This window comes from Penicillium maclennaniae, assembly GCF_028827695.1.
Source record: "Penicillium maclennaniae strain IBT 15551 chromosome Unknown utg000003l:1.0-5670915.0:1.0-5674809.0, whole genome shotgun sequence".
NCBI lineage: Eukaryota > Fungi > Ascomycota > Eurotiomycetes > Eurotiales > Aspergillaceae > Penicillium > Penicillium maclennaniae.
Window position 1 is genome coordinate 1,126,483 of NW_026623215.1, and position 22,486 is coordinate 1,148,968.

The 22,486-nt window shown below is 52.1% G+C and overlaps 8 protein-coding genes across 8 annotated transcripts; 5 read left to right on the top strand and 3 right to left on the bottom strand.

The window, feature by feature from the left end:
• Nucleotides 1–338: 338 nt before the first annotated feature.
• N7477_002525 (pleiotropic drug resistance family ABC transporter) lies at nt 339–4,783 on the top strand (the record flags this gene model as incomplete). The annotated part of the gene is given in 2 exon segments (XM_056964188.1): nt 339–3,664; nt 3,679–4,783. 2 exon segments carry the CDS (start codon nt 339–341, stop codon nt 4,781–4,783), a joined length of 4,431 nt encoding a protein of 1,476 aa, XP_056824141.1.
• Nucleotides 4,784–5,653: 870 nt separating this feature from the next.
• N7477_002526 (ferric reductase family protein) lies at nt 5,654–7,486 on the bottom strand (the record flags this gene model as incomplete). The annotated part of the gene is made up of 1 exon (XM_056964189.1): nt 5,654–7,486. One exon carries the CDS (start codon nt 7,484–7,486, stop codon nt 5,654–5,656), a length of 1,833 nt encoding a protein of 610 aa, XP_056824142.1.
• Nucleotides 7,487–9,275: 1,789 nt separating this feature from the next.
• N7477_002527 (putative 2-deoxy-D-gluconate 3-dehydrogenase) lies at nt 9,276–10,136 on the bottom strand (the record flags this gene model as incomplete). The annotated part of the gene is made up of 3 exons (XM_056964190.1): nt 9,276–9,339; nt 9,387–9,724; nt 9,792–10,136. The coding sequence occupies 3 exons, from the start codon at nt 10,134–10,136 to the stop codon at nt 9,276–9,278; spliced, it is 747 nt and encodes a 248-aa protein (XP_056824143.1).
• A 433-nt stretch (nt 10,137–10,569) lies between these two features.
• N7477_002528 (uncharacterized protein) lies at nt 10,570–14,022 on the top strand (the record flags this gene model as incomplete). Its single annotated transcript, XM_056964191.1, has 10 exons — nt 10,570–10,670; nt 10,724–11,007; nt 11,081–12,034; nt 12,086–12,371; nt 12,423–12,456; nt 12,506–12,797; nt 12,953–13,050; nt 13,098–13,180; nt 13,270–13,700; nt 13,751–14,022. 10 exons carry the CDS (start codon nt 10,570–10,572, stop codon nt 14,020–14,022), a joined length of 2,835 nt encoding a protein of 944 aa, XP_056824144.1.
• Nucleotides 14,023–14,250: 228 nt separating this feature from the next.
• On the bottom strand, nt 14,251–15,542 carry N7477_002529 (NAD(P)-dependent alcohol dehydrogenase; the record flags this gene model as incomplete). Its single annotated transcript, XM_056964192.1, has 2 exons — nt 14,251–15,423; nt 15,483–15,542. 2 exons carry the CDS (start codon nt 15,540–15,542, stop codon nt 14,251–14,253), a joined length of 1,233 nt encoding a protein of 410 aa, XP_056824145.1.
• Nucleotides 15,543–16,184: 642 nt separating this feature from the next.
• N7477_002530 (fused D-mandelate dehydrogenase faamily protein/uL22 family ribosomal protein) lies at nt 16,185–18,790 on the top strand (the record flags this gene model as incomplete). The annotated part of the gene is made up of 10 exons (XM_056964193.1): nt 16,185–16,280; nt 16,327–16,425; nt 16,479–16,710; nt 16,789–16,871; nt 16,923–17,204; nt 17,261–17,429; nt 17,688–17,770; nt 17,939–18,152; nt 18,392–18,579; nt 18,644–18,790. 10 exons carry the CDS (start codon nt 16,185–16,187, stop codon nt 18,788–18,790), a joined length of 1,593 nt encoding a protein of 530 aa, XP_056824146.1.
• Nucleotides 18,791–19,271: 481 nt separating this feature from the next.
• Nucleotides 19,272–19,970, top strand: N7477_002531 (putative haloalkanoic acid dehalogenase; the record flags this gene model as incomplete). Its single annotated transcript, XM_056964194.1, has 1 exon — nt 19,272–19,970. The coding sequence occupies one exon, from the start codon at nt 19,272–19,274 to the stop codon at nt 19,968–19,970; it is 699 nt and encodes a 232-aa protein (XP_056824147.1).
• A 632-nt stretch (nt 19,971–20,602) lies between these two features.
• Nucleotides 20,603–22,094, top strand: N7477_002532 (GAT domain-containing protein; the record flags this gene model as incomplete). Its single annotated transcript, XM_056964195.1, has 5 exons — nt 20,603–20,636; nt 20,682–20,758; nt 20,810–20,845; nt 20,917–21,288; nt 21,345–22,094. The coding sequence occupies 5 exons, from the start codon at nt 20,603–20,605 to the stop codon at nt 22,092–22,094; spliced, it is 1,269 nt and encodes a 422-aa protein (XP_056824148.1).
• Nucleotides 22,095–22,486: the final 392 nt, after the last annotated feature.

Consider the following 22,486-nt stretch of genomic DNA (forward strand, 5'->3'; position numbering starts at 1 on the left):
GTTTAGGCAGCTCCGCGGCCCCGGTTGTTTATCACCGTCGGAGGCGAAAACTTGATCCTCCCGGTCCCTGTAACGCTCCCGCTTCCGAACAAACTTCTCCTGAATTTTTTCCTTTTATTTATCTTTTCTCTAGTAAACTTCCGTCACTCTTTTATATTCTCCTCCCCTATACGCCTAATACTCTCCCTAATATCCCACCATTCGCTCTTAATCCATTTCTTATCGACAACACGTCTCAGTGGATGGTCATCCTATAACTCGTCTATCACTGGGCTTGCGACCCCACTTTATACAGATTTATACGCCCCAACTTCTAATCAGTCCGGAGTGTGCCCATCATGTCGCTCCTAGGGACTATCAACCCTAATGTTGCCGGGACAAGCTATGAGTCTACGGCGGTCTCGAACGAGGTCCGTCACCACGACGCCGCAGGCAGTGTCAGCACCGAGGAAACCTCGTTTGAAAAGACCGGCGAGATTGATGAGGAGATGATCGAGGCTGAGGTCACCAGCCTCGCCCGTAAGTTGACCCGGGAGTCTACTCGCTGGGGGGAGGCGGAGAACACCTTTCTCGAAACAAAAGAGGAATCGACCCTCAACCCCGCCAGCCCAAATTTTAAGGCGCGCAATTGGATGAAGAACCTGCTTGCTGTCAAGTCTCGCGACCCAGAACGATACCCCGAGCGCCAAGCTGGCGTCGCTTTCCGTGACTTAAACGTGCATGGATTTGGCAGCCCCACGGATTACCAAAAGGATGTGTTCAACTCGGTCTTGCAGATTGGAGCTCTAGCTCGCCTAGTCACCGGCACTGGAAAGCAGAAAATTCAGATTCTGCGTGATTTCGACGGCTTGGTCAAGAGCGGCGAGATGCTTGTCGTTCTGGGCCGTCCCGGTTCCGGTTGTTCGACCTTTTTGAAAACTCTTGCTGGTGATATGAACGGTATTTACAAGGACGACAAGTCTTACATGAACTACCAGGGTATTTCCGACAAGAAAATGACCAACCAGTTCCGTGGCGAGGCTATCTATACCGCTGAAACTGATGTCCACTTCCCCCAGCTAACGGTAGGAGATACCCTGAAGTTCGCGGCTCTGGCTCGTGCTCCTCGAAACCGCTTGCCCGGAGTTTCTCGTGAGCAATACGCCACACACATGCGCGATGTCGTCATGGCTATGCTGGGTCTCTCGCACACCATCAACAGCCGTGTCGGTAACGATTTCGTGCGTGGTGTCTCGGGTGGTGAGCGCAAGCGTGTCAGTATTGCCGAGGCCACCCTTTGCGGTAGCCCTCTGCAGTGCTGGGATAACTCCACCCGTGGTCTGGACAGTGCCAACGCTCTCGAGTTCTGCAAGACCCTGAACTTGATGGCCAAGTACTCTGGCACCACCTGTGCAGTCGCTATCTATCAGGCCTCCCAGAGTGCTTACGATGTCTTCGATAAGGTGACTGTGCTCTACGAGGGTCGCCAGATCTATTTCGGCCGCACAGAGGACGCCAAGGGCTTCTTCACCAACATGGGCTTCGTTTGCCCCGAGCGCCAGACCACCGCCGATTTCCTGACCTCCCTCACAAGTCCTGCTGAACGTATTGTGAAGCCCGGCTTCGAGAGCCGCGCTCCTCGTACCCCTGATGAGTTCGCCGCCGCCTGGAGGAACAGCGATGCGTACAAGCAGCTTCGTAGAGAGATTGATGAATACGATCAGGCTTACCCTATTGGCGGAGAGTCGCTGCAGAAGTTCATTGAATCACGCAAGGCTATGCAGTCCAAAGGCACGCGCGTTCGATCTCCCTACACACTGTCTGTCATTGAGCAAATCAATCTTTGCATGAATCGTGGCTTCCAGCGCCTGAAGGGCGATGCAAGCTTGACCTTGTCTCAGCTTATCGGAAACTTCATTATGGCCCTCATCATCGGTTCCGTCTTTTTCAACTTACAGGATACAACTGAAAGTTTCTATTCGCGCGGTGCCCTTCTTTTCTTCGCCGTCCTGCTTAACGCTTTCTCCAGCGCCCTGGAGATTCTGACTCTCTATGCGCAACGTCCTATTGTCGAAAAACAAGCCCGATATGCCATGTATCATCCGTTCACCGAAGCTGTAGCGTCGATGCTTTGCGACATGCCATACAAGCTTCTCAACGCCGTAACGTTCAACGTGACCCTTTATTTCATGACCAATCTTCGCCGAACTCCTGGTGCTTTCTTCACCTTCCTTCTATTTTCGTTCGTGACCACCTTGACCATGTCCATGATCTTCCGCTCTATCGCGTCGTATTCTCGAACCCTCTCCCAGGCTCTGGTGCCAGCCGCCATCTTGATTTTGGGTTTGGTCATTTACACTGGTTTCACTATCCCGCCCACTGACATGCTGGGTTGGTCTCGCTGGATGAATTACATCGATCCCATCGCATACGGTTTCGAGTCTCTCATGGTCAACGAGTTCCACAACCGAAACTTTACCTGTTCCAGCTTCGTTCCTTCCTACCCGACCGCCGACTTGGCCCACCAGGTCTGCTCTACCAAGGGTGCTCAGGCTGGCTCAACTATTGTGATGGGCGACAACTACCTTCGCGAGAGCTTCCAGTACTACAACAGCCACAAGTGGCGTAACCTGGGCATTATGTTCGCTTTTATGATCTTCTTCATGGCTACCTACTTGATCGGCACTGAGTACATTTCCGAGTCCAAGTCCAAGGGTGAGGTTTTGCTCTTCCGTCGTGGTTACTCTCCCAAGCGCACCGAGTCCGATGATGTTGAGGGAGCTCAGGTCGTGTCCTCTTCTGAGAAGACCAATGAGTCGCCCAAGGAAGTTTCTGCCAAGATTCAGAGACAGACTGCTATCTTCCACTGGCAGGACGTTTGCTACGATATCAAGATCAAGAGCGAGGAACGCCGCATCTTGGATCACGTCGACGGTTGGGTCAAACCCGGTACTTGTACTGCCCTGATGGGTGTGTCTGGTGCTGGTAAGACGACTCTGCTTGATGTACTGGCTACTCGTGTCACTATGGGTGTTGTTTCTGGCGAGATGCTTGTCGATGGCCGTATGCGTGATCAGTCCTTCCAAAGGAAGACCGGTTACGTCCAACAGCAGGATCTTCATCTCTACACTACTACCGTCCGTGAGGCTCTGCGTTTCAGTGCCATCCTCCGCCAGCCCGCGCATGTCAGCCGCCAAGAAAAACTGGACTACGTCGAAGAAGTCATCAAGCTTCTGGGAATGGAAGGATATGCTGATGCTATCGTTGGTGTTCCCGGTGAAGGTCTCAATGTTGAGCAGCGCAAGCGTCTCACCATCGGTGTCGAGCTCGCGGCTAAGCCCCAACTGCTTCTCTTCCTTGATGAGCCCACCTCCGGTCTTGACAGTCAAACCTCATGGTCTATTCTCGATCTCATTGATACCCTGACCGCCCATGGACAAGCCATTCTTTGCACTATTCACCAGCCCTCTGCTATGTTGTTCCAGCGGTTTGATCGCCTTCTCTTCCTTGCCAAGGGCGGCAGAACGGTCTACTTTGGTGACATCGGCGAGAAGTCTTCCATCCTTTCCAGCTACTTTGAGAGAAATGGCGCACCCAAGCTGCCCCTGGAAGCCAATCCTGCTGAGTGGATGCTTGAAGTAATTGGTGCCGCCCCGGATCTCACAGTGACATTGATTGGCCTGCCGTGTGGCGGGATAGTCCTGAGCGTGTCAAGGTGCACGAACATTTGGCTGAACTGAAGACCACCCTTTCCCAGAAGCCCATGGATGAATCGTCCAACGATCCTGCCAATTTCAAGGAATTCGCTGCTCCCTTCACTGTTCAGCTCTACGAGTGCCTGATCCGCGTTTTCAGTCAGTACTGGCGTACTCCCGTCTACATTTACTCCAAGGCCGCTCTCTGCATATTGTCCGCTATTTACATTGGTTTCTCCTTCTTCCACTCTCCGAACAGTCTACAGGGTCTCCAGAACCAGATGTTCAGTATCTTCATGCTGATGACCATCTTCGGTAACCTGGTTCAACAGATTATGCCTCACTTCGTTACCCAGCGTTCTCTGTACGAAGTCCGCGAGCGTCCCTCAAAGACCTACTCGTGGCAAGCTTTTATGACCGCTAATATCCTCGTCGAGCTGCCTTGGAACACACTGATGGCTGTTTTGATCTACGTCTGCTGGTATTACCCCATCGGCCTGTACCGCAACACTACCAGCGAAACCTTACACGAGCGTGGCGCGTTGATGTTCCTCCTCATTTGGGCCTTCCTTCTCTTCACCTCGACCTTCGCTCACATGATGATCGCCGGTATTGAGCTTGCCGAGACTGGTGGAAACCTGGCCAACTTGCTCTTTTCTCTCTGCCTTATCTTCTGTGGTGTCCTCGCGACCCCGGACAAGATGCCCGGCTTCTGGATCTTCATGTACCGCGTCTCGCCATTCACGTATCTTGTGTCTGCGATGTTATCCACTGGTGTGTCTGGAACGGAGGTTGTCTGCGGAGATGTCGAGTGGCTCCACTTCTCGCCCCCGTCCGGTCAGACGTGCGGGGAGTATATGGCTCCTTACATCCAGAGCTTTGGAGGAAAACTCCAGGACGAAACCGAACTTTCCACCACCGAGTGCTCTTTCTGTAGCATCTCTGACACCGACACTTTCCTTGCCGCCGTCTCGAGTTACTACAAGGACGCCTGGCGCAACTTCGGCATCATGTGGGCGTTCATCATTGCCAACATCTTCCTTGCTGTTTTCATCTACTGGCTGGCTCGTGTGCCCAAGGGCAACCGCAACAAGACCAAGAGCTCCTGATTCTCACTGATCTTTTCTCTTTTCTCTCAATTTTACTCCCAATACTAATGGGTAAGATCTTGCATATACTCTTTCATGTTAAATAATTTCCTTTCATACCTGCTAGATGCTTTTGCTTGCCCAGGTGCATATTTGTTTTCTCGCGCATGAGGATAAATTGGGTGTTTGTTCCCCTTTCTCATCGGCTTATATATCGGAAGTCTTTTGGACATCAGTCTTAGAAATGTACATCGGTAATAAAGCAATTCCAGTGCGTCCTGCACCTATGATCATTTGAACTTCTAGTCAGATGCTCCGGTATTTTCAAGTTGTGACAGATGCCAAGGCTTCCACTTTCCGATAAATCCACCCCGTTCATAGCAGAGGCATCATCTTCAAGCCTGAGAACATTTGAGTTGTCCATAGCCCTACAAGCATTCAACAGGAAAGTAGACGATGTTAGGCCTGATTCTTTTTGAAGAAAAGCTCAAAGCCAGGAGATGACTCAATGCAATGTATACCAAGGCGTTGTTACAGCTCAAGAGCTCGTATTCAGTATCTTGTTGCGGAGCTCTGCGAGTAACGTATTAAAAATGTACTTGATGTCAAGAATTCTGCCCATACTCAGCTTGCCGAGATTACTACAGTCAGTGAAGTATACCTTTGATTGATCAAAAATTGCGATTCGACCGGACCCGGCAAAAAGTAGTGGCCCTTGCCAGATTGTTCACATCTATTCCTGAAAACAGCTTTAACCAGGCCAAATCAAGGTAACCATTCAAGAACCCACTGATGAAAGAGATAATAGAAACAAACAAACAAACTCCACCGACGCCAGCGCAGGAACGACCATGGAACTCAACAATCAAGAAATTTCTAAAGAAACAGATTCTACCATGTAAAGGCCTCCTCCGTGAAATCAACCACAGCCCCTTTCCCAATTCTATCTCTTGTCGCAGCCCGCACTTCATCCGCGAACGCTCCAGGTCCACAGACAGAAACCACAGTCGCACCCACGCGTTTAGGAAGAATCTCATCGAGCACGACATCGGGACGACACCGACCCGATAGCATTTGCACCGTCGCAGACGGGGAGATGATATCTGCAGGGCGTCGTGGTTTCGATACGAATAGTTTGACGACAAGGATGTCGCGACGGCAGGGCATGCGCAAGATCTGGTCCATCCACTGGCTGACCCAGGCGAGGTGATCAGTTGAACGAACAGACCAGATGAGATAGATGCGTCGGGTGGCAGCGCGTGATGTCGAGGCGCGTTCGAGGAGGTCGCGCGTGTATAGCAGGTGGTGCGTAATGCCTGCACCGGCGGAGAAGAGCACGGCTGTCCCGTAGCTGGGCATGCTAACTGGGTGGCTGCCGTAGGGACCTTCGATGTACCCCGGAGCGCGGAGGATTTGGTCTGGTTTGCTGCGGGCGAGATCGTATAGGCGGCGGGTCATGCCTTGGCGGGCACTGATGATGAGAGAGACTTTTGTCGTTTGGGTAGGTGGATCGAAGTAGGTGTCCGTTTCGAATGATTGTTTCTCAAGGGCTGAGGGTGTGACGGCTTTGGCATTTGTGCCGGGTTCGAACCAAGCTATTGAGAAGGGGTGTGACATCCACCATGATACGCAAGGAATATAGGCAAAGACATGGCAGCCGGGTGAGATGTTCACGCGCTTTGGGAGGTGGAAAGTCACTCGGCATGCTTCGCCGGGAAGGGCCTGGACAGTCATCTTTGTGCTACCATTGCGGGATGAGAGGTTCAGGTGCGCGAGTCGGAGGAGGCGTATACAGCGCTCCGTGAGCCAGATTACCGCGATGGCATGGGCCCAGCTCCGCTGAGGAAGACTATCCAGACTCAGGTGAGCGTATACACCGATGAAGGCCAATAATGCGGCAAGCTGGTGAAGATGAAGGAATGTCTCATAGAACGCATGGCGAATAGGCGAAGGAGAGTGTAAGACGAGGAAGATCATCGCCCCAGTTCCGACCATTCCCCAGGCGAAGAATGGGGTGTCTCTGATGCGTACGAGCGTGGCGGTGAGATTTTGTTCGTCGCAGGCGTTCACTGCCCAAGCAGCTGTGTGAGTGATGGCTTCAAGCACGACGATGCGACCCAGCCAGCGATGGATCAGGTTGTAAGTATCAAAGCTGATGTGCAGAATAGCGATGAGAGGATTGTTACGGGTTGCCAAGAGGAACAGTGGTACCATATTCAGGACCGCTAGCGTCCCCGAGCGCCCACGGAGCTCTGCGACCAGCGCAGCTTTCTCATTAACACCATAATCGAGGTACAGACAGTAAACCACCTGACTTGCCAGGTAGAAGCTTATCAATATGGTCTGGAATCGAGAAGGCAAGGTCCCCATGCCGATTGCAGAGGAGAGCTGGACTTCTCGGTTGTGCCTTTTCTTCCCCAGGGGTGCATAGATGATCTGCTTCTTGGCGAATGGCCACCATGAAGATTGTTCTAGGCTCCAAAAGTTCTGTTCTCTCTTGCTAGCTGACAAAGCGGTGATCTCACGAAGGTAGGAATGGCTGATCAGGGCGATTCGGCTACAGAACAAAACGAATGCCAGAATGATGACCGAGAAATAGATGATTCGGGTGATGATCACATCGCGAGGCACATCAACACCTCCCAGTCCCCGAGAGTACTCATAGATGTAGGTCGCATTGATTCCATAGGATCGTGCCGCAAGTTGCGGAGAGGGCGCAGCCATTGGTCTGCCCCTGACGCCTGTCGAGGGGCTAGAATCCACTGAACGTCAGCCTTGAAACTTCGGACGGTCTTCAACCCGTGCGAGGAGTAGCCGGCTATTCCAGAGAGATTTTTCTGGCGAGCTAGTAACGAGAAATCAGACCCTGAGTCTCCTATGTAGTTGTGTGACCGATATCTCGTTGATGGGGAGTCGAAAGGGAATGCGAAGATCAACGGTAGTGACGTTGAGGCAGATAGTATGAGATCACAGGTGAGAACAATGATCCAGTACCAAGGGGCTGAGCGGAAGCTTCACACAAGCGGACACAAAGAATAGTTGTCTCTCAGAGGCCCATTGTAGTCTCTGTCTATCGCTCGACCAACAGTTTCAGGTGTTGACAGCCTTGGCGCGATATATTGAATTAGAGTCGATATTGCAGCTCAGTTGCTAGAAACCTGCAAATTTCGGTCTCAACAGATGGTTGTTGAAGTCTAGGAAGAAGTTAGCAGATCGTCAGAGCAGATTCCTCGTTGCTTCCCACTCCAAAGGCATCGTCCAGGGCCGTGGAATGCAACAAGGGGGGAGAGAGGGGCCGCCCACGTTTTCTGCGGTCTTGTTTCCTTTGCGGAGGCAGATATTGGAACAGACAAATATGGAAAGACAAAGAATCTAGGAATCGATGTAGTCACAAAAGGAAGAAACTGTAAGCGTTCAACGCTGTGCAGGAGAATTATAGATGGAACAGGCAATCGAAGAACCAGCCGATTGAGACGGATAAAGAAAGAAAATTGCCTGAGACGAACACCCAAGACTCCTAGGACTCCTAGGACAGGGGCACAAATAAGAGGAAAAAAGAATCCTCCCGATGGAGCCATTCGACAGCACACATCCGAGGCCGCTCTACACTGCAGCCACTACCGGCCTTGAACTTCATTTCCTCGCTGCGCACCGACGCTAGCAGAGCTGACAGCAGCCTATCGGTAGGGCTCCTCGGACCAGGGGGTCATTGGTGTTTCCAGCATGCGCACTGTCCCGATGCCAGGATGCAGGAGTGGTGGAGTTTGGGGCTGTGATCCCTGCAGATCTGCGACCGGCGTGACGCCCTTGACTACGACTCGTGGAGCATAGAGTGTGTCCAGGGACTCATGGCCTGGAGCTTGAACCCACTTGTGGCCAGTGCCTCAAACGATGGCTTGGCGGAAGGGTTTCAGAGTTGTCAATCAGAAACCACCATCTCTGTAGCTTAGTGGGTGTCAGTCCTGTGGCGCGACGCGAGATTGAAAGAAATGTTGATATCTGAGTCGATTCGCATACTGTTGTATATTCCATAATCTCTTTGTGCTGAGTGCTCTATCGAAGCACCATCATGGGCAGCAGCGCATGATGAATGGATTGTTTCAAATCTTGAAGCGAACCTGGGAGATTGGCGCCTAGTTTCCAAGGCCCGCAATTGACAGGTGATCCACAGCTACAGCTTCGAACGACTCCCGCCACGAACATCGGCATCTCCGCGTGAAATGCCCCGGAAGCGAACAGGATGCGGATGGGCTGTTCAAGAATTACCTAATGAGTGGCTTGTCACCAACCTATTCGGGTATCTTCGCCTATCTTGGCTACCTAGATATGGCAATGTAGGAGGGTCTCTTTTGTTTCATATTAGGTTGAACGCCAAGATGGATGGATTCTTTCTATGACTCGAAAAGCTCCGGAATTTTCCTTCAAGGCTAGCGGGTATCTCGGAGCGCCGCTGCATCATGTTCTAGTCCTGCGTAGTATTCTATATACAGACATCAATCATAAGATTCCGGGCTTACCGGCCCATCCAGCCACCGTCGACGGTAATCAATTCTCCCGAAACGTAGCTGCTGGAGCCACTGGCCAAGAAAATCACCACACCCTTGAAGTCCTCCGGTTTGCCCACCGACCGGCGGGAATACGAGCCATGATACCGGCATTGCGGTTGGAATCGTTGATCAGCGCAACATTCATGTCGGTGTCAATGTAGCCGGGCGCAATGGCATTGACGTTGATACCCTTGGACACCCACTCATTGGAAAGAGCCTTGGTCAGCTGGCCGATACCACCCTTGGAAGCCGCATAGGCAGGGACAGTGATGCCACCCTGGAAGGTAAGGAGGGATGCGACATTGATGATATTTCCGCGATGGCCGGATGGAAACTCGGATACGTCCCGAGAAAGCAAATATGCGCCAAATTCACGACAGAGGACGAAGACTGAAGAGAGATTGACTTCGATGACCTGAATTCGGAAGTTTCGATTAGTGCTATGTTTTAAAATCCACAAGAAAGCTCTATAAGTGACTCACCTCATCCCAGTCCTCATCTGGGAACTGGTGACTCGGGTGTCGCCTTTGGATACCGGCGCAGTTCAAGAGAATATCGGGCTTGAATCCTTGGCTTGTCACTGCCGGGACGATATTCTTAACGGCCTTACGATCAGACAGCTCCGCGACGTGAATGTGTACTTTGCGACCAATTCGGCTCTCAATTTCCTCCTTCGTAGCCGTATTGGAGGCGTCTCTTTGCACCAGAATGATATCGGCCCCAGCCTCCGCCAGGGCAAAGGCCATAGCCTGGCCAATGCCGCGAGTGCCACCGGTGATGAGGGCAGTGCGCCCGCTAAGAGAAAAGAGAGATAAACCAGTTGCCATTGTGTGATGTGTAGAGAAGCAAAAACAACGGAGGGGTAATCAACCCCAAATAGTAGCTCTCGATGACGGTGTTTTACCCCACGCGCGGGGCGGTGTAATCGGCTATTTCCGTTGCCGATTCAGTCGCCGACGGCCATTGACCATCTTGATCGGGGGATACCGCGATATAACGGAATTATCTCCGGAAAATGTCAACCGAGAACAATCTTTCAGCCCACGAATGGCGATGTAGCTGGAATCAAAATAACAACGCATTTGAAAGGGCACAGTATAGAGACAGGATTGTGTAGACCGAAGATTGGCTTCCCCACATTTTGAAACCTTAGTAAGAGCTCCGAGGACCTCGAGCTTCCTACTGTCAGTGGGTCAAATCGGCATTTGTGTTCCTCATCTACCCGGGGTAACCATGTCGCAGAAATCCTAGCGGCGAGAGATGGAATCTCCATCTGATGCGCCCTCTAAGCGGGCCGATGTCGTCAAGCGCGTCTCTCGGGCATGTTTACATTGCCGTCAACGCAAGTCGCGATGTGACCTGTACGCCCTTCCCCGGATCTGCACCTGTGTAATCCCGCTAATCTCGCGCATAGGGATACCAATGGAAATCCTGGCAAGCCGCCGTGCCAACGCTGTGTGCGCGAGCATCGCGAATGCGTCCTCGGTGGTTCCAACCGAGGCGGACGCCGCATTCGCAAGAACAAAATCAAAAATTTCACCCCAGCGGCCAATCCATCGCCGAGTAAGGAACCGGAGGGAATCTTCAGTCCTGCGAATTCGGATGTGCGCCGTGCGCCATCTGCATCTACTGTATCGGTAACTTATCCCGGACCGGTCGTCTTCATGCCTCCCAACCCCCCCGGCTTCAAGCTCCGCGGTTGTGGAAGACGATGATGCTTCAATAGGATCTGTTCCGCGTAACCCATCTGATGCCTGGCAATGTCTGACAGGTATCGCCACCCATAGCGCCCCGGCTCCTGAAGTGCACGGCCACCGTGCACGGTCGGAGTCCGGTAGCTTCTCCGCATTCAATGGCCTGCGCAACGGCGTTGTATCCGATTTCAATGCTCCGAACACTGGTATCAGAGCTTATCGGTTGGTTCAGTCACGGTCTTTAGATCCTGGGACTGTTTGGCAGCTTGTTACTCGTTATGCAGAGAATTTCCACCCGTACCTTCCATTAGTTCCACGGAGATATTTTGAGCGCACTGCACTTGACGACTTCGCCAACAATGAGAAATACCTACTCACTGCTGTGCTTACAATTGCCTCTAAAGATCTTGTCGACCGACCCGAGATTCATGAATACTGTTCAAAATACATGCATGAGTTGATCTCGGGTATTGCCGCTGGCGCAGACTGTGATGTCGAAGCAGTCGAGTCTCTTCTCTTACTAGCCGAGTGGGAACCACAAGGGCTGCGACCTCGCGTCGAGCGCGTGGGTCGCGGAGAAGAGGACAGAGCTGCGTGGATGCATGTTGGACTCGCATTGCGCTCGGGTTATTTTATTGGATTGGATCGAACGTCCTTCCGTGGGGATCCATATGGAGATCAAGAGACCGAGTCTCGTCGAAGATTAGCCTGGGCTAGCTGCTATGTCTCTGATCGATTGATCTCTGTGCGCATTGGCCGTGCTTTCTGGTCGCGTGGTCCAGGTCCGATGACTGGCCTTGTTAGCCAGGATTTTCCATCGCTACAGCCAGCAAAAGAGGGCGATGAGGATTACTCCAAGATTTTCCAGGCTATGTTGGATCTGACACAGCTGTACGGGAATGTGCACGAAGTTTTATATTCTGGGATGCGCACCAGCAATCAAATGATGCTGATGGGAGACTATGTGAAATATGTTGATGATTTTCGACTTGCTATTCTGCGATGGAAGTCTCTTTGGGGACCTCTGGACTGTATGATACCCATTCCATAAGTGTTGACGCTTTCAATCTGACCATATATAGGCTCAGCTCCTATGAAGGCAACATTACAGTTGTCATACGAATATTTGCGGCTATATACGACTGCATTCGCATTTCAGGCAGCGATTTCCCAGTCCTTGGCCAAGCCGAAGACTGGTGCAAACTCACATCGGGAAGAACTTCGGTCGACTTTCAAGAATGTGGCTTCGATGCAAGATTCTCGTTTCATCTATGAGTCGGTTGATGCAGCCAAGGCCTATTTGACCATTCTCGTGGATTCGGTAGATCCTGAGAGACATTTACATTTCATGCCACTCCGCTTCTATCTGTGAGTCTTCTCTCGGGCTTATTATATGAACTTTCGCTGATCAAGTTCTAGATATGGCATCTACTCTGCTGTCTTTCTATACAAGGTAGGTCCATCGATACCTAGATCTGAAGCAATTTGCTAACCCCCTTCAGGCTCGTTCTTTCGGAATGATGGTTCCTTCCGAGGAAGCCAAGGTCCAAGGGCTTGTCGCTCGAACTACAGAGGTCCTCAAACAAGCTAGTGCTGGCCCCGATGACATCGGAGCCCGCTACTCTCACCTGCTGGAGCTTCTGTGGAAGACAAAGCCGTCAATTTCAACAGCAGCCACAAATACCCAGCAGAACAGCGACTTCATGCAAACAGCTCTACCAAACCCCGTCTCTGATACCTACATGGATTTTAGCCCGGCCAACGACTTTTCCTGGCTGGACCTGGAAGCTGTGGGTGATTACGTGTCTGGAGACCCGATATCGGGTGGCCTGCTAGGTCTGGACGCTTTCCAGAATTCGACCGATCCTTACCAGCCTGGACAAGAAAGGCCACAAGTTTGGCAGCAATCTGCCTGGCTGGGCGATATGAGTAGTAATCTTCTGTTTTAGGCGCTGGTCAAGATGGTGACCAAAAGCCGCCGGGCGCTACGGCAAATGATGCGGGGCTACGGAGCTCCTCTCGGAGAACACCCCGACCATCGCGGGGGGTAACCGAACCACATCATTCGATCTTGGCTCTCACTTATTGACACAGCTACTTCTCAAATATTTCTTCTGTACAATGTCACTCAACGAGATCCGCGGGCGTCTAGCCCTAATCACCGGCGCATCTGGAGGGTGAGTTGAGACCAATTTACAATCTCCAGCCCCGCATGATCAATCGAGCTACAGGAACAAGCTTGCTAACATTGTCATTTAACTGTTAGAATTGGTGCAGCCTGTGCGCGCCAGCTCGCTCAACATGGAACCCACCTCGCCCTGACATACGCAACCAACCTTGATGCAATGAACACGATTGTCGCAGACATACAGTCAAAGTATTCCGAGAGCAACCTCCGTATATCAATTCACAAGGTTGATGTCGGATCTGCCGATCAGATCGAAGCCATGTTCCAGCAGATCGACAAGGAGCATGGCCAACGGCCAGATATTCTCGTCTCCAACGCCGGCTATGGCAAGCGATTCCCCAACATCTGGGAGATCGAACTTGAAGAGTTTGACTATACGCTCAATGTCAATCTCCGTGCATCATTTATACTGGCCAAGGGTGTTGTGGAGCACATGAAGAGCCAGCGCTGGGGACGCATTATTTTCATGTCCTCAATTGCTGCGCAAGGTGGAGGTATTAATGGATGTCGTGAGTTAGCCTCTCCTTTTCACACCGACTACATTTTAACCGAGTCATAGATTACGCCGCTTCCAAAGGCGGCCTCACAGGCATGATGAAGAACCTCTCAACTCGTCTAGCCGAGTTTAACATCAGCGTCAATGACGTTGCTCCTGCGATGATTGGCGACACGGGCATGATCCCCAACGCTGCCGCAATTCCCGAAGTCGCAGCTGGCATTCCGCTACAGAGACTAGGCACACCTGAAGAGACAGCAAATGTGGTCACGATGCTATGTAAAACTGGGTATATGACAGGCCAGAGCCTCCTGCTGGCTGGGGGATTGAAGTAGGCTATAATTAGCATTGGAAGGAATTTTTAATATAAGTGCTCATCTACATGCCACTGGCGCCTTTAACGACCTTCATATAAACTTTCCATCGACGGTACATCACGTTTCATTCAAATGCATATACACAATTTTGATTCTCACTATGCACATCATCCCCTATTCTCACAATGGGTATTTCCAGGTCGTCATCATCGTCATCAACATCACAAAATAAAACTCCACAAGACTTTACAGGTGGCTCTCGGCCTTGTTCTCAATAATCACCTTGACCACAGGGTTACCGCTTTCATCAACGCCCTTTCCAGCGAGCGCGAAGGCACGCTCACCTTCCTCCAGAGGCAAGCGGTGCGTCACGACCTTCTCCTCCACGGTATGTAATTTCCCGCTCGCCAACAATGCAATGGCTGCCGGGTAAGCGTTGCCATCGTATCGGAAGACACCAATGATATCGACCTCGCGCAGCGCGGCGGCGCCAACAGGAAGTGTCTGGATGGGGTTACCCATGCCGATCTGGACGAGAACACCTCCTGGTGCGGAGGCGTAGATCCCCGCCTGAACGCAGGCGGGCACACCGGTGCAATCGTACACGCGGCTGAAGCCAGAAACCTCGGGGCTGCCTGCAACATTGGCAGCCTCGGTGAGGGTAGCAGCGACGCGCTGGGCATTTGCAAGCGCATAGGCTGTCTGGTCGGCGTGGGGAGCATCCTTGGCAGGGGGAGGGTTGGCAGAGTCGCTGCGGGGGATGAGGGCAGTCTTGAGGCCGAGGCCAAGGGAGGCGGCGATCTCAAGACGCGAGGAATCAATGTCTGCGACGACGATGGATGTGAAGTTCTGCGAAGTAGCTAGGGCCGAAGCGACGAGTAGACCAATGGCTCCTGCGCCGAAGACTAGAGCAGCCGTGCCCTCGCCTACGCTGCTGGCAATTTCAACCTCTTCCTTGGTAGGTGGGTGTGAGCGGCGAACGGCGTGTAAGCAGACGGCCAGCGGCTCGACGAGTGCACCGCCAGCGTTGGAGACATTGGATGGCAGAGGATGGCACATGGAAGCCGGGTGGTTGGTGCGCTCCATGAGGGTACCGTCCAGATGGGGGAACATCTTTGCGCTGCTGCGGAACTGCATGTTCTTGCAAATATTGTAGCGACCCTGCTTGCACAAGGCGCACTGGCGGCACGGTAGACCGACCTCCAGAGCGACGCGGTCGCCGACTTTGAGGTTGGTGACGTCGGGGCCGACAGCCGTCACGGTTCCAGCGGACTCGTGGCCCAGGCACATCGGTTCGCGCACGACGAAGTCGCCATTGCGGCCGTGGCTGTAGTAATGAAGGTCGGAGCCGCAGAGACCAGTTGCCTGCACGGCAACTTGGACATCTGCGCCGGTGGGAGCTGGCACTGATCGTTTCTCCTGCAATTTTGTTAGCTGCGGGGTTTGTAGTAGAGCAGGGCTTGGAGCCTGAAGCTTACCAAACGTAGATCCTTTGCGCCGTGGAGGACGAGAGCGGTAGCTGATGTTGCTGTGGCCATGGTGAAAATTGTGCGAGAGATGAAGAAATCAATTTAGCAATCGCAAATTGTTAAAGGCTGTGACATCGGCATCTGACTCCGGACAATCGCATTCCCTCTTCCCCCACTTGACAATCGTGGGGGAGATGTGACGCGCTGGTGGTAACGTCGAGTCCCACGGAGAAAGTCCGGAGCGGCTATTGATCTTAAAAGAGCAGGTTTCAATAGCCGATGTACTGGGGCGTGGGGGTTCCTATTGCATCATTTGAAATCGTACGATGAAGAGAGATGGAATGAGTAAAAGATGTATAGCTATTTCATTAGACCATGTGTAGCTACTTGAAAGAATGTCGGAAAGCCACGTTGGAAATATCATATAGCTTCATCGGTCAACGTTGAAACCCCCAAAAAGTCGGACGTGTGACTTCAGGTCTTCTCCACACGACAATCGGTCGCCGCGGATAACATGCGGGGGTCCAAATTTGTCGCGAAGCTCCGCCAGAATTTCAGGCTCTAGCCATTTGGCACTTACGTTCTCTTTCATCTCTGTCAAATCGCATCTTTGCACCACAGCTGTATACCCATCCTGAAGATTCTAGGTATGGTTCCGTTTCACTAGCTAGTATCATGGGCTGCATCTAATCGCATCACAGAATCTACAAAATGCCTTCTCAAGCTGCACTCGTCATCGGAGACATCATCCACGCGCGCAAGGAGCTGGAGAGCCTCTCTTCAATCCTCACTCTGAAGGTGAGATCCGTATGTTCATGTGATCATCAGTATGGTCAGCTAATTCCATGGACAGGAGTTCCCTAGTGGCACCCGCGAGGAGTTCATCGCAAATTGCAAGGCGGGCCAATACGACGACGTTGTCGCAATTTATCGGTCCAATACTTCTAATAAGGTGTGTAACTCGAATTTTTGTCGCGCAACCTTCCCGCATTGATATTCGACCAGTATACCGGTCCCTTTGACGCTGAGATGCTCGCCGTCCTACCCCAATCATTGAAGTATATCTGCCACAACGGAGCTGGATACGACAATATCGATATTGCGGCTTGCACGCAGAGGAATATTGCTGTATCCAGCACTCCCGTCGCAGTCAACAATGCTACCGCCGATGTGGGGATCTTCTTGATGATCGGCGCTTTACGCCAGGCCTATGTCCCCATTGCGGCTCTGCGCGCCGGTAAGTTTGCATACTCACAGCGATAGCCTTAGAAATGGACTTGGAAGCGGAAAACGCTGACCGTTCTACTCGTAATAGGTCATTGGCAAGGTCAGACTACTCTGGGCAACGACCCTCAGGGCAAGGTCCTCGGTATCTTGGGCATGGGCGGCATCGGACGAGTAAGCAGTCCCATTCGAAGAGACTGGCACGACTACTTACTAAGTGTCTAGGAAATGGCTACTCGGGCCAAGGCCTTTGGCATGAAGATCCAGTATCACAATCGCTCCCGCCTACCCGCCGAGCTGGAGGCCGGGGCGACTTACGTCTCCTTTGATGAGCTTTTAGCCAACTCCGATGTGTTCAGTTTGAACCTTGCGCTTAATGCTTCTACACGGCACATCATTGGAGCCACTGAGTTTGGCAAGATGAAGGACGGTGTAGTCATTGTTAACACGGCGCGTGGAGCCTTAATCGACGAGAAGGCGCTGGTCGCAGCACTCGATTCTGGAAAGGTATTTAGCGCCCGCATGATAATTCCACAATTAGACCACTAATCAATCATGGACAGGTGCGCTCTGCTGGTCTGGATGTATACGAGGAAGAACCCAAGATTGAACCCGGTTTGATTAACAACCCCCGAGTCATGCTGCTGCCCCATATTGGCACTGCGACCTTCGAGACTCAAAAGGAGATGGAGATATTGGTGTTGGATAACTTGAAGTTGGCGATTGAGAAGGGTGAGCTCATTACCCAGGTTCCGGAGCAGAAGAAATAGATTTAGACTTAGACTACACAATATCAGTACGTGATTAGTTAATGCGACTTGGGAAGATTTCAAGATTCACTTTTAGCCTCAGGCAATAATCCAGACTGACTGTATGACTAAGCAGAATGGTCCACCATAATGCCACATCACCCAAAGCGGTTAGTGTTAGGGCTCGCTTAGGGCCCGCGTGCCAAGAGCGAAAAAAACCGCACCAAACTTGGTGTTCTAGCGTTAGCGGTCGAAGACGAAAAGCGACAACATCAACCCGACACCGAGGACCATCGACTTCCCCTCGTCAACTCCTTCAAGATGGTGAGTTATGCCCGCCCCCATCTTCAGATTCTCCGAAATGCACCCTGCAGAGTCCAGTCTCTGTCCAATTCGTCTCGAATTTGGGATATGCAAAATCTGCCGCTTCGACGAGAATCACCACCTCCCCGGCGCCCACATGATTGCTGACGACTGTCCTTCGCCCTACAGGTCCGTTACGCCGCCCAGGAGATTTCGAACGCTAAGAGCGCCCGCGCGCGGGGCTCTTACCTTCGCGTCAGCTTCAAGAACACCCGTGAGACCGCTCAGGCCATCAACGGTATGAAGCTGCAGAAGGCTCTGACCTACCTCGACAACGTCACCAAGAAGTCCATGGCTGTCCCCATGCGCCGCTACGCCGGCTCTACCGGTCGCACTGCCCAGGGTAAGTGCCCTCGAGAAATTTTACATGCTGGATTCTTTTGGAGGCAACGGTTTCAAGAAGTTACATGGGGGACCAAGTGCAGGCATATTGCTTAATATTTCGACTGTGTGAACTTTCTGGAGACTCTATGTGTTGATCTTTGGAGGAATGATGGGGTCGTTTGGGGCGCCACCGTTGCTGCTAAAATTTCAGTGTGGGATCGGACCGGGAACAAATCGACTGACAATTTCGGTCTACAGGCAAGCAGTTCGGTGTCTCCAAGGCTCGCTGGCCCGTCAAGTCCGCCGAGTACCTCCTCGACCTCCTCAAGAACGCTGAGGCCAACGCCGACACCAAGGGTCTCGACACCTCCAACCTGGTTGTCCAGCGCATCCAGGTCAACCAGGCTCCCAAGGGCCGCCGCCGCACTTACCGTGCCCACGGTCGTGTACGTTTTTTTCTTTCGAATGAAGGTTTTTTTTTCTTCTGAGCATGTACTAATCTGCTTCTAGATCAACCCCTACATGACCAACCCCTGCCACATCGAGCTTATCCTCACCGAGGCCAACGAGGAGGTTGCCAAGGCTCCCGCCAAGACCAAGGCTGGTCTCACTTCCCGCCAGCGCGGTGCTGAGCTCCGCCGTGCTATCCAGGCATAAACGGATCGTCGGGATGGGGATTGAAAAAGGATTGCGGTGGACGGATTGACCGGAGTTGTGCGCGTCTGTATGTTGGAACGGAAATGATACCGGATCATACAGGATTTTCTTAAGGTCATGGCACCAAATACAAAAAGTTTAAAGCGCGACTCCGGTCGATGGACTTAGGTTTCTGTACTGCCCGGTTCGATTCATGATACAACGTGGTTCTTCTTCTGTGACTTGTCCAAGTGTATCGTGATACCAGATATGTTTCATTGGCACCGGTCTGGCGTCTGAAATAATTTTATACGTTTCATGATTCAAGACGAACCGGTCGTTTTCGTAAACAAAGCATTAATCAAATCCCCAGAACAGTCCCCGACTGTTCAACTGAGCCCCAATCAACATGGACGATAAGGGGGACGTGCGGGGTTGGAGACGTAGATACAGCTTAAACTTGCACAGCGTCTTTGGGGGCCCAATTCACTTCAGATACACCATGTCTCGACTATCCGACTACCGTCTTCTATGCTTTGATGTATATGGCACCCTCATCGACTGGGAAAGTGGCATCCTGGCCGCTTTGCAGCCTATACTGGCGCGCGCTCATGCCCACTTCTCGCATGAGGAGCTCCTCGCAGTCTTTCATGAGCTCGAGCATGAGCAGCAGCGCCTGACACCAGACATGCCCTACTCACAGCTCCTCTCAACCATCCATCCCCGGCTGACCTCGCGTCTCGGTCTGGATGTGCCAAGCGAGGAAGAAAGCAGACAGTTTGGCGAATCGGTGGGCAGCTGGCCCGCCTTCCCAGATACTGTGGACGCACTCAAACGCCTTTCCAAGCATTACAGGCTCGTTGTCCTGTCGAACGTCGACCGGGCTTCTTTTGCGCAATCCAATGCGGGCAGTCTACAAGCCTTCCCCTTCGATCTGATCATTACGGCACAGGATATCGGCTCCTACAAGCCAGACCGGCGCAACTTCGAACACATGATGCGGGCCGTGCAAACTGACTTTGGAGTTGAGCGAAGCCAGATCCTGCAGACCGCGCAGAGCCAGTTTCATGATCATCAGCCGGCACAGAAGGTGGGGATCAAGAGCGTGTGGATTAAGAGGCCGGGGCCCTCATGGGGAATCAGGACGATCCCATCTTTGATTGGCGCTTCAACACTCTGGGGGAGATGGCAAGTGCGCTAGAACAAGAATCACAAGCTTAGACTTCTCGAAAGAGTGTTGCTGCCTGCGACTCAAGGGAGACGATGCTGCAGAGACGTGGACATAAGGCTTGGCAAGGTCAATCGGGTTGCCTCAGCCACACTGCTGGCATCATCACTAGTTGATCTGTGGTTTCAAGGTTTCATTCAATGTTTCATGGTTGTGCATATTCACTAAAGACAGGAACTTCAATGATATCCATCAATGGTCAAACTGGGACGGGACACTAGACTGTCGAGACAAGCGGACTGGGTCGGGTAAATATAGATGCGCAGGGACCGCAAAAAGAGTCGCAGAATTGGCTCATGGAAAACGCCAAACTAGAATCGCGGATGATTGACATTATGCTCGGGTACGCAAACCTACGTAGGCTTCAGTCATCCCTTTTAGGATTTGCCACACCGACTCTCCTTCCGCGTTAAAAGCTGGCGCCTTGAGCTCATCTCCCAGCTTGAAAAAAAAAAAGCACGTCCGGGCTCGAGCATAGACCCTGCGCTACCCTGCACTACTAGGCGAATTCACTAATTCGGACCCAACATCTTCTTGGCCCCCGGTCTCATCTAACTCCTTTCTATTGTCCCCTCTTCACGTCCTGACTCTACACTTTGAATCGCATGATGAAACGCTTTTTCAAGCGACCAGGAACCAGTGAGTGTTTTCTTCCACACCCCCGCAGACACTGCTGACCGCCAGACTCCGGCGCGAGTACCCCGGATCGCGCCGAGGACTATGCAGAGGACTCGCCTGAAGGCATTCTCCTTCGAGAAATCGTTCGTCTACACATCGCCGATCGCATTGCTTTTCGCTAATTTCATCTACAGGCCACATTCTGTGAAGCTCCTATCAGCGGGCCTTCGGTACGTAAAATCGCAATGGCCAAAACAACCGTTGAACACTTCTGGCTGACCAATTCTCCTCCAACGATTAGGGCAATGAATTCGTCCACCTACCCAAGATCGTCGAGAGTGCCGAGTCGAGTCCCGCCGCCGCGAAGGAGGCTGCTGCCCGCATTCGCAGATACTTGTCTACGCCGAACAGCACTCCGAACAGCACCCAGTACAATGCGATCATGCTCATGCGCATTCTCGTGGATAATCCTGGCCATAGCTTCACCCGCAACTTCGATGCCAAATTTGTCGCCACCTTGAAAGATCTTCTCCGCTACGGCCGGGATTGGCATGTCCAGCACTACCTGCGCCAGTATCTAAATACGCTCGAGAATACCAAGGCCGACGACCAGAACCTTCAGTTGCTTCTACAGATGTGGGCAAAGGAGAAGACAAAGAACAATCGGAACTTTGTAAGGAACGATGACAAGGGCAAGGAGGGGTCGGAGTAACTGACCCGGGTTGGTAGATTGACCGATTCCCCCAGGCAGGCAACCACCAGGCGCCTGCGGAATATCCATCTCAGATGAATCACCCTCTCCCTCCTCCACCCGCCAATCAACTACCAGATGCAGGCGAACTCGCAGCACGCGTTGAGGAAGCTCGAAACTCAGCGAAGCTGCTCACGCAGTTCGTTCAGACAACGCCACAAGCCGAGCTCGAAGAGAACGATCTCATCAAAGAGTTCGTCGACCGCTGCCGAACTTCCTCACGATTGCTTCAATCCTATATTCACGCCACCAACCCATCTCCAGACGAAGACACCCTCCTCACTCTCATCGAGGCCAATGACGAGATTTCCGTCGCCATGTCGCAACAGCAGCGTGCCATGCTCAAGGCCCGCAAAGCCCGCGGCGCCATGAGCCCCACCCCATCCAATGTCAACAGTGCTTCTCCAACCACCAGCGAAAATTTAGCTTCTCCTAGTCCACGTCCCGCCTCTTTGGATCCGGGCTATCGGGTGTCTAGAAGCCCAGAGCAGCAATCTGCCCCGCTCGTCGAGCTTCCTGCTATGATGCCTGAGACGGTGATGTCCGGAGGGCGACCAAATGCACCAAGAACCAACACTACCGAATACAACTCTGCCGATTTCGAGGTGCAAAATCCCTTCGCTGATGATTTTGCCTCGACTGAGCCCAATGAGCGGCGTCAGCATCCTTTAACATCGAATCCGCCTGAGACGAGGGTATCTTTCCAGCCCTCAGAGCATGGGCGTTGAGTGTAGCTACTAGTACATACTGTAGCTGGTGTTTGATACCCCGTTCTGCCTCCCATCATATGCTACATAGGGCTTTTTTTTTCTTTGGTTTGAATGCGATTCAGTGAGAGCCATCGTCTGCTTGCCGTTCATTCAATGTGATACCTTGGGTCTTTAGTCAAACTTTCTCTGGATTAGGGAGGATTAGGGAAGAGTCGTACTTCAATATTTGCCAATCGCGTTCAGAGTAATTGTGATTGGTACTTTCATTGGTACCACGCTTCTCCTAAGAGACCCAGCCCTGAATATACCCATCCTCCATTTGAGTTGGGTCTCAAATATATCGATAATTTCCTCGTACTTAAGTAGCGACTGTCATGTTGGCCAGAGACCATCTTTATTCTTTTATCCTA